Below are 10,937 nucleotides of genomic sequence, written 5' to 3' on the forward strand. Positions count from 1 at the left end.
CGTGCTGGGCAACACGGCGTCGTGTCACCGCGCCTGCCAGCTGACCTACTCCCTCCACACCTACCCCAAGGTACGGGCGGGCCCTACCTCACGGCTCCGGGCGGCGCAGGCCCCTTCCTGGGCTCGGCCCCGTTCCCCTTCTCCCTCACTCGGGGTTGGTGCCCCTTTCCCCCGCAGCCCCTTCTTGTGCTCCAGAGTGACAGGAATAGGCGGGATTTTCTCGGACAGGAGCCCTTTTCGAGGCGTATCCCCACTCGTGTCTTCTCAGGCAGTGTTGGACGGGTCTTTAAGTAAATATGAACGTGAAGGAAGGTCACACTCTCTGTGCTCAGGTGCAGCCAGCAGCCTGCTGCGCGTTTTCCATGGCGTGAATCATCCAGCTCAGACTTTCATCCCCTCAAAGTAGGGAATGCAGTGGTTTCTCTAAAAATAGCTACCTCATTTTGAAAATAGAGGGTTAGGCTGCTGCTTGCCAGAGAAATGCCATTTTCATAGTATAGCTTTGTCAGTGCCGGGTACTCTGTGTGGATTTGGGGGTTTTGCTGCTCATTTCCCTCCTGTTTCTAAAGAGGCAGCTGTAATTTAACTTGGGCTGTTCCGTATTTGTGGGCATTAAAACAGTGCTGTGTCTGTGACAGGCCAGAGATCCTGAGTCAGGGTGCCAGTGTGGCACTTAGATGTTGAAGGATGAAGCGTGAATAATGATAAATTAGCATCTTGTCAGCAACTTCAACCTGTATTTTGGTTCTCTTGCATGGAAATGATGGGACCTTTGAAATTCCATGTGAGGGCAGCAGGCAAACAGCAGCAGTGTTAGGTAACAGGCTTTCATGCAAAACTTAAATTGGATTTTGTGACTGCAGCTGATAGTGGTATCCCCACAGAGTCAAGTAACAGGGAGTTGTGTGGACTACAAGTAAACCTGCATCTCTAGGTGTGGTGTGTTTTAGTGCCTATGTGTGATGATAGCAAGGAGAAATAACTAAACCTGAGAAACTAGGACTAGACATTATCCTAATATGTTTTCATATTGTTTTGGTGTAGTGCTCTTGTTTCTGCTATAGGACTCTTTCAAGTTCAGGGAAAACTGATACTTCTGTGTTTTTACTGTGCTTTTTAATTCTTTGTTGTGTGGTGTTGGCGCTGTCAATAATGCAGCCATCTCTTCTGTTATATTTAGCCTCCTGTTTGTCACAAAACTAGCAGTTGAATGGAAGGGAACTGTTTTAGTTGTCACTGGAAAATCAGACAAGCTTCAATGAGACTTCCATGGAAGACTGCCACAGAAATCTGTCTGCTAAAGCTCGCTCTGTCTAGAAAACAAATTACAAAACATGTTTTCTCTGACAGCCTAGCTATCTTAGCTGTTTTGTCAGTATTGTTAGAGTTAAGTTTTAATTTACACAGTTTTCTACTTTTGTGCCTTTAAAGCATGTGAACTTGTGCTTGCAGAGACAAACAATGAGCAGTTCATTTACAGGAGGTTATACAGTAAGGTGTGGTATGTTTGACTTTTGTTAAATTAATTCAGAGCCTGTTTTCCATCTGTACAGTGAGTGGCTCCAGTCATTTGAGTGGTTATTTGGTTAGATCATAAGTAGGAGAGCTCACATAGTAGAGGCTGTCTTTAGTTCTGCAATGTGGCGAGCGCTGTATGTGGAAAGTGCCCATCCATCCCTGGGGTGTAGTGAACAGAAATACTAGGTGCGGGTTTTCTGTATTTGCATCATTTTAATAGTTGCAGTGAGGAAGCACTTCTCTGCAGTTCAATATAATAAATAAAAATGTGTGTTTGTGGAACTAGTTTGGCAAGTCATCAGTTAACCAAGATATTGGTGTAGTGCATCAGAATAGATTTATTATTTTGACAATACAACCAGGGAGGTTGTGGAGAGGTGGGTGCTGGTCTCTTCTCCCAGGTGATGGGGGATAGAACAAGGGGAAACGGCACCAAGCTGTGCCAAGGGAGGTTCAGGTCAGAGCTAAGGCGGAAGTTCTTTAGTGAGAGGGTCGTCAGAAGCTGGCACAGGCTGCCCAGGGAGGTGGTGGAGTCACCATCCCTGGATGTGTTTAAGGAGCGGGTAGATGAGGTACTTAGGGATATGGTTTAGGGGGTAGACAGGAACGGTTGGACGTGATGATCTCAGAGGGCTTTTCCAACCGAGCGATTCTGTGATTCTGTGTGACAAATTCTGTTGCAGTTCTCATAGTCCTGACCATCTCTCTTTGTAGGGTTAGATTTCAGTAAATCTTTTAGAACTCTATCTCTTCTTCTTAAAAATAACACTTTTTTAAAAGTGTGGTGCAGGACTGGCATTACAGAACAGAATTTGCTGCTCCAGACCTGCTCCTGCACAGAGTGAAGAGCTTTGTTTGAAATAAACCAATAGTTGTAGTACAGTGCTAAAGATCTGTAGCTTGGTTTTATTTCAGATCATCCAGAGTGTCATGTTTAGCCAGCTGCCAGGTCCAGTGAAGGGAAGGAGGATGGTGCTCTGGTGGGTGGCTTTTTATAGCAATTCTAAAAAAAACAAATATAAACAACAATAAAGAAAAAATTGTTTGTTTTCTGACAATTTACTCTTGAATGGAGGGGTGCAAGTCTTTTCCTGTGCTTTCCCAGGAAGAGGAGCTGTACGCCTGTCAGCGAGGCTGCAGACTGTTCTCCATTTGTCAGTTTGTGGATGATGGCATCGATTTGAATCGAACCAAACTGGAATGTGACTCTGGTAAGACTTCAGTACTCTTTCAACATCCCGTAACGTGGAGACATAGCAGAGGGGAGAGCAGGAACGTCTGAAAGGGTGGTGTTAAAATGGTGGGATTGCTCCAGCTGGTTTCTGGTTTTGTCTAACAATTTCTTAAAGGTTATGTAGAGGATATGAAAAACTCTGATGGAAAGGTGCTCTATGTGTTTCTCCTTGTGTTGCTATTTTCCCGAATTTCTCAGGTATCATCCATCTCTGTAAATAAATTAGAAATACTTCATTTCACTGTAACCAGTTTGTCACAGAAAACACAAAATGGCTAGGGAAAACAAATCCAGTCAAGTGAACGCTTTTCCTTTAATAATCCCATGTGACAGTCAGTCCCATTTACAATTCCTGCCAAACTTGTGTATAAAATTGTTCAGGTGGAGTAAGAACCCAGCTCTTAATGTGCTCTCTGCCTTGTAACCTGTGGTCTAGGCTAGTTCCTGAGGTTTACCTACACCTAAACTCTTGGCAATGAGGTACATGTTTTGTTTGAAATAGGCTGTTAAATGCTGTTGACTAATTCTCTCAGATTCTCTGTGTTAGAGCACAAATGTTATAGTGAAGATGAACTATGTATACTAAAGGCCAATTAACATTGCTTTGGAATTGTATAAAACTTTCATCCAATAATGTTGAGGCAGCTGGTTCACAGATGTGTTCAGAGATTAAGTGAGACATAACCCCCCCAAAGCAGGAAAGGAGCTCTCCATCTAGATTTCCAATACAATTGAGCACCCAGCCAGCACTTAGAGGTGGCTTTTATCCTCTCAGTAGCTCATAAAGACAAGAGGGAGCTGATGGAAGGTAGGGAAGTAGAATGCCTGACATGCAAAGATGCTGACGTGATATAAAACTGCATCAAATACTCTAGAAATGGGCTAATGCTCTAGTCTGTCACACTGTGTGTGTAGCTGTGATACAGCATGTCAGTCTGGTTGTCAAACCACACGTGAAAGAGTGCCATGGAAAAGGGTAATGTAGCAGTAGACCACATGTAGAGGTAACTGAACAGTTGCTTACTTTCTGGTTTAACTCTCCCTCCTGAGGCTGTTGTCTTTTGCTGGCTTATGTTCTGTAATCTGTTACACTGGTTGGTGCCCTGACTCAGTATTCTGAGCTTGGCAAGATATGTCTTGGCTGATCTGCTCAGTTCTGTCTTCTGATGCTTCTTCCTGCCTACAAACATTACTTTGGAGGCAGTTTTACCGTGGAATTGCTCTTCAGGTGCTGTGAGCTGCATACTTAAATGTTTAGCTGCTGATGCCATGCTGCCTGCCAGCTTCTTGGCCTTGATGATGCTCTGTTTGTTCCTGCAGAAAACTGGGAGAGCTGCTGTCCGCTGTGTTGCTGCTTGGTTTGATTCTTTAGTTCAGGCGGTACTGCAGCGTTATCCACTTAAGCTTTGGAGTTTTGGGGAAGAGCTGTGCCCATGTACTGTCTGTCTGGTTTCTCCATGGGCAGAATAATCCGAATTATTCTCTCTGGATAATTTAGATTTCTTGATCTTTATGATGTCTAGTGAACAATTAGTAGAAGCTATCTATAAAACAAGGATTTGGCTGCATTTTTCCTAAAAACTTTATTCCATAATACTTTCAGTTCTAGTTTCTGGACTCATCATGCTAGCAGGAAAATGCTCCTTTGATTTTCCTGTGATACCATGACTTCTGCTGTTAACTTGAAGGGTTTTAAGGGACTGATGGTCCCTGTGTTATTTTCAGGATTCCATCTCTGTTCTCTGAGGTAAAAATCCATGTTTTACCTGATATGTAGAGAGAAAAACTATGGTGGTAGTGGGAGGATCAATAAAAACTTGCATCCCCAAGTTTGACCAGGACAACATTTCTATTGGTTCCTCTGATTGCACTGAGATTTCAACTGCTTCATCTGCCAGAGCTCTGCTTCCTTTACATTCATTAGACCTCAGAGCAAATGCTACCCTTGGAATGATTGCCATATCTTTCCCTGTAAATGGGATTGTCAGTCTCTCAACTGCTGCTTTGTTTCTGATCCAACATATACTGAAAATGTTTTCTTAACTAAACTGCAGAATTTATCTTCTCGTTTGGGGAACTTCTTTCTTGCAGCCTGTACTGAAGCATACTCCCAATCTGATGAACAATATGCTTGCCATCTTGGATGCCAAAACCAATTGCCATTTGCTGAGTTAAGGCAAGAGCAAGTAAGTAGATGACATGTTTTTCAAATACCACCTCCTTGTTTTCTGTTCGGTGCGCGTCTTCTCTTGTAAAAAAATTCTTCAAATGGAAGATAAATCTTCCTGAGGACTGAAGTCCAGACATGGGGTGAGCAGTGAGCAAGAACTTCTGACCTTTTCATATAAAAACCAGTTAATGCTGTGCTTGCAGTTAATGTCCCTGATGCCAAGAATTCATCTCCTCTTTCCGCTGACACTGGTGAGATCGTTCTGGAGTGACATGATGGATTCAGCTCAGAGCTTCATAACGTCCTCGTGGACTTTCTACCTTCAAGCAGATGATGGCAAAATTGTCATATTCCAGGTGCTTGCCTTTTTCATTGAGGTTGATGTGTCCTGGCTACTAAATGTTTAACTCTGCTCCTTCCAGTCACAAAAAAGCCTGTAGTGCACTATCAGAAGTATTTCGTTTTTGCTGGTATTAAGCTGCCTTTAGGACAGGACTGGGGGGAGGAGGAGGAATCAAACTTAGCATGTCTTAACCTTAAGTTCTGTATTAGTTCTGAAAATGTGAATTAGCAAGATCAGTGGAAGCTTGCTAGCAAGATCTCCTAACTCCTTATTTTGTTTTAGTCAAAGCCAGAAGTACAGTATGTTCCACAGCTTGATCAGGAAACTGGAGATACAAGAGGATCCTTGCCTCTGAGTAAAGCAGCCTGTAAGTTGTTCTTTGTACTTTGGAAGAGCAAATGCAAATGTTCCTGGTTGTGCATAAAAAAAACCACAAAACAACCCAACACCAAAACCGAAGTTGCAGGTGGCTCATGAAAGCAAATCTTTAGAAAGCTGAAATATAATTGTCATGTAGCCTGCACTGTGTTCACTTGGCAAAGTCTGTGTAGAAACCAAGCTCTGCTGGAAATAGAAACGTGCAAGTGTTGTGGTTTAGGCCCAGTGCTTAACTGAGCACCACGATGCCCCAAAAAGGGCCAGTCAAAAGAAGGACTGGGAGGGCTTCTCACTACTTAAACAGGTCACAGGCAAAAGACAGACTCATCATAAGGAATAAAAACAAAACAATTTTAATTTGTTACCAACATCAGAGCAGAGCAATGGGAGATACAACCAGATCTTAAAGTCGGAACACCTTCCCCCCACCCCTCCCTTCTGCCCGGGCTCAGCTTTTGTTCCCTGTTTCTTCACATTCCCCGTCCCCATTTGCCTTGAGGTGCAGGGGGATGGCAGTGGGGGTTGCAGTCGGTTTTCACACCATGTGCTCCTCAGGAGTAGGAAAACTCAGCCCCGCGTCTCTCTCTGCTTCCACATGGCCCCCCCGTTTCCACAGGGGAGAAAGTCCTCAAAAGTCCAGTCTGGGTCTGCCCACAGCTGCAGTTTCCCTCACACACGAACTGCTCCAGCACTCACTGCCCAGAGTCACGGCTTCTTCAGGGGCAGCCACTGCTCAAGTGGCTCTACGGGCTGCAGGCAGTTGACCTGGCTCTCACCACGGGTTGCAAAAGGGGAACCTGGGCTCGGCCTCCTCCTCCTCCTCCCTCTCCTTTCTTTCCTTCAAACTGACCTTGGTGTTCTTCAGAATGGTTCTCCCTGGGCCCCACTTCTTTCTCCACTGCAGGTCTCTTCTGATGGTTCTGGAATTCCCGGCTCTCTCTCTCTTTTTTTCTGGGATGAGCTGCAGCGGGGCTAAAGCTTAAGTTGTGGTCGGGGCCGGGCAGGGCCGGGGCCCCGCCACCCGCACCGGGGGCTGCGCTGGTCAGAGCTGGTGCCAGAGAGAGAGGGGTATGCCCTGCACCCCCCCTTAAATGCATGAATTCGCAGGGGCACTGATTGGCTTGGCCCTGGTCAGAGGTGGGGCTGACAAAGGAAAAGGGGGAGCTGTTCAGGTAGCTTCTTAAAGGTAGCTTCCATAACCCTTCCCCCGTTACCAAAGACACAACCAGGGGGCTGCGCTGGTCAGAGCTGGTGCCAGAGAGAGAGGGGTATGCCCTGCACCCCCCCTTAAATGCATGAATTCGCAGGGGCACTGATTGGCTTGGCCCTGGTCAGAGGTGGGGCTGACAAAGGAAAAGGGGGAGCTGTTCAGGTAGCTTCTTAAAGGTAGCTTCCATAACCCTTCCCCCGTTACCAAAGACACAACCAAAAACCCCTCAGAAAACCCAGTACAGCAAGCTAGGGCCATTTTAAGAGCTTCCTTTTGTACTTTCTGTAAAGACAAACTGGGGGGTGTTTGGGTCTTCTCTGCTATTGCTTTCCTGACCGCTGTTTCTGCTGCTGTATTTCAGCAGACCTACGTCCAGGAAGTTCGCAGACATACCGAGGACTTTTTGAAGAGCGAGGAAATGAGAGCTTTTTCAAGTGTCTTTCCATGTATGTATATTCTGGAATGTCTGTACCTGGTAAGGAGTATAATAGCCTTTCCTCTGTGTGTGTGTGTGTGTGTATTGGGACACTGTTGCAAAAAATCACCATGTGCCACAAGTCTGTTAGGTTCAGGATGCAGAGCAGTTGGAATTGCCTGACTTACTGCTACTTTTCCATGCTGGGCCCATGTTACTTGCAGGTGATTCTGTCAGCTTTGATTCTTTGCATTTCAGTTGAATGTAATATTGATAATTTCTTACGCTGTTGTTTGAGTGTTCAGTGAGCTGTTTGATCAAGAATGTGTTTTGCCTGTTCTTTAACTCTGGATATGTTTCAGGTAAAACACTTTTATATTTTGCTCTGGGATTGTCTGATATGAAAGACACTGCTGTGTCCCATTTCCAGGCTGAAAGAAGCCGGTGTATCTTTATTAAAGCTTAGCTGAAGATCAGCATATTGGTGGTTCTCTCCCATACTCTGATTACTTTCTCCTCAAAAGTTTACATGTGAAGGTTCAGTGTATTGCACCCCAAATGTGTAACAGAAAAACCTGTTTTTAAAATGGTAAGTAGGAGGATGCTTAGGGCCAAATAAATAGCATCTGGCTAGTCCTTTGTGTCTTTCAAGTCAGATACTAAATAGGTATCAGCTACTAAATAGGTATTAGAGTTCCCAGTAGTCTGAGGCAAGACTGTGTAGCTGTGAGAGCTAGAGAACAATGAATCAGCAGGGAATGCAGTCAAAATTGAGCCAAACATTTGAGAGGCTCCATTGTCTTGTATTCAGTGTATGAAATGTGGTAACATTCTTTTCATTTCAGAAATTCCGGTTGGATTTTAACCACTACGCTCGTCCTTTCGGTGCTGGTGCTGCTCTGGATTTTTTGCGCGACTGTAGCTACAGCCGTAGAGCAGTATGTTCCATCTGAGGTAACTCTGTTATAACCCACAATATTTTGAATTTATTCCTTATATTACTTTTATGGTACAGCTGCCTAGAGACTAAGAAATGTTTAAGGGGGAGGTTCAACTCGAGTGTTTGTTTTGTTTCAGGGTTTATTTTGTGGATGTGGTTAGAAAACCAGTGTTGTTATTTAATCACAGAATCCCAGAACGTGAGGGATTGGAAGGGACCTCCAAAGCTCATCCAGTCCAATCCCCCTGCCGGAGCAGGAACACCCAGATGAGGTTACACAGGAAGGCGTCCAGGCGGGTTTTGAATGTCTGCAGAGAAGGAGACTCCACAACCTCTCTGGGCAGCCTGGGCCATGCTCTGTCACCCTCACTGAGAAGAAGTTTCTTCTCCAATTGAAGTGGAACCTCCTGTGTTCCAGTTTGTGTCCGTTACCCCTTGTCCTCTCATTGTTTGTCACCAAGAAGAGCCTGGCTCCATCCTCGTGACACTCACCCTTTAAATATTTATAACCATGAATGAGGTCTCCCCTCAGTCTCCTCTTCTGCAAACTAAAGAGCCCCAGCTCCCTCAGCTGCTCCTCAGAAGGGAGATGCTCCACTCCCTTGATCATCTTTGTAGCCCTACGCTGGACTCTCTCCAGCAGTTCCTGTCCTTCTTGAACTGAGGGGCCCAGAACTGGACACAATATTCCAGATGCGGTCTCACCAGGGCAGAGTAGAGGGGCAGGAGAACCTCTCTGCCCTACAACCACCCCTCCTGATACACCCCAGGATGGCATTGGCCTTCTTGGCCACAAGGGCACAGTGCTGGCTCATGGTCATCCTGCTGGCCACCAGGACCCCCAGGTCCCTTTCCCCTACACTGCTCTCCAACAGGTCATTTAAATGTTGATTTTATAGCTGAACAATTCTTGCTGATTCTTCTGGCTGATAGGTGCTCTGAGCCTTACTCAAGCAGCCCGGATACAACGTCTTTTGGTTTGTAGCACTTCCCTCTCTGCATCCTCCAGGTTACTCCTAACAAATGGAGGCTGCTTCTGATTTCTTTGTGAATAAAGCTGTGTAAATGGAACCCAGCATGGATTTAATCCAGGGTAATAGTGAGAACATGTATTATCTGTGAGCACAGAGTCTGATCAGAGGGAAACCAGCTGAGCTGGCATCCCTGTGCCCAGAGAGATCCCCACACTTCTGAAATCTCAGATGTTACAGAAAGCCTGGACTGACTTGTGTTGAGGGGCTGCAGACATCAGAGCCAGAAGTGTAGTTGCACAATGAAATGTGTTTTATTCACTGTATGGAGAGTCTTTGTCTTAAAGTAAATTCTTTAAATATTACAGAAGCTGAGCATCTATGGAGATCTGGAATACATGAACGAACAGAAACTGAACAGATACCCATCCTCTGCACTTGTTGTGGTTCGATGCAAGACTGAGGAACATGAGGAAGCAGGACCTCTTCCTACAAAAGTCAATCTGGATCAATCAGCAATTTAAGTTTCCACTGGATCCGATAGACTTAACTCGAACAGAGCTAGCAACCCCTGATTGTTTGTGGTGGTTCTTCAGATAAGAAGTCAGTCTTTAAATACAAATAACTTTACAGAATCAACAAATGTCATGGGATTTTGTTTTCAACTGGTAGTGAAGATTCAAACATCTTGAATTTATGTTTGTTTCCAGACATAATCACTTCTCACTGGTGTTTGCTATGTGTCTTTCCGCTTACAAAAGCTGTAAGCGTGCTTTCCATGCTTCTGCCATGACACTTCCAAATTTATTTGTGTGTTCTAGGATGTAATGTGTACATTCAGAGTTAGCTTTGTAAAGGTACAAGAAATTTTAAGTAGGCAGGAGAAGATGCCTGTTTAGTGTTGCACTTTCTGTTGTAGTTAAGAGAAAATATTATTAAATTACCTGCTGAATTTTTGTACTTGTTGATGTCCATGCACAAACAGCCCTGTCTCCAAAAATAGAAATCTATTTTTTCTACAGTGTGACAGTATCCAAGATAGAAAGCGTTTGCGAGGTACTGTAGGTTAGAACCCTGTTTGTGAAAGATGGAAACTGTTCAAGCTTATGGCCATAGCCCTTCACACACAGAACACAACGTGGTCAATTATTTTAGCCTTTAAGTCTTAAATTGCTTGTAAAGTTAGCACATGTGTTTTCTGAAGAAATTCTACTTTCTGTTCTTGATTAACTATTCTAGCCTTGTAACTTCATTTACAGAAACAAGTTGATTCCTGAGAAATGAGAACAGCCAAATAAAATCGACTGTCTAGAAAACGTTGACTGCATAGCTTTTTGCAGCAGTTAAATTATTGACGTGTTCAGTGTGAGAGCCTGTCTGTAGCGTTCCTCTCGTGGGCAACGTGACCTGATTTTGCTGTATGATTCACTAGCACAACAACAACTAACGATGTCCCTCACATTTCTAATATTTCTTGTGGCTCTTTCCTTTGAGGAGATTCCTAGTTGCTGGTTCCCATAGCACTGGCAAGTCGGGGGCATATGTGATTGATTTTAAGGTCTCTGTGAGTGTTTGAATGCCGGCTAGAGCGCGTGATCTCCAACACAGCGTCGTCTTTTGTTGATGATGCAGAACTCCCTTGAAAGTTTAAACGGAAAACAAAACCAGACAACACCTCTGCAGGTTTTGAGTTCTGCTGGGAACCGTAGAGCTGGTGGAGGATGCAGTGGTGTGTTCCCTCCTGTTAAAACCGGTTCA

The 10,937-nt window shown here is 44.6% G+C and overlaps 1 protein-coding gene across 1 annotated transcript; it reads left to right on the plus strand.

Moving 5' to 3' along the window:
* Positions 1 to 4: 4 nt before the first annotated feature.
* Positions 5 to 10,509, plus strand: TMEM59 (transmembrane protein 59; the record flags this gene model as incomplete). The annotated part of the gene is made up of 8 exons (XM_010179494.1): positions 5 to 70; positions 2,624 to 2,729; positions 4,844 to 4,938; positions 5,126 to 5,278; positions 5,548 to 5,632; positions 7,215 to 7,299; positions 8,114 to 8,222; positions 9,548 to 10,509. Coding segments are annotated over 8 exons (855 nt in total), but the record flags the coding sequence as incomplete, so codon positions are not given.
* Between the last annotated feature and the right edge of the window lie 428 nt (positions 10,510 to 10,937).

The sequence above is a fragment of the Mesitornis unicolor genome, unplaced genomic scaffold (genome assembly GCF_000695765.1).
Source record: "Mesitornis unicolor isolate BGI_N332 unplaced genomic scaffold, ASM69576v1 scaffold6422, whole genome shotgun sequence".
Lineage (NCBI taxonomy): Eukaryota > Metazoa > Chordata > Aves > Mesitornithiformes > Mesitornithidae > Mesitornis > Mesitornis unicolor.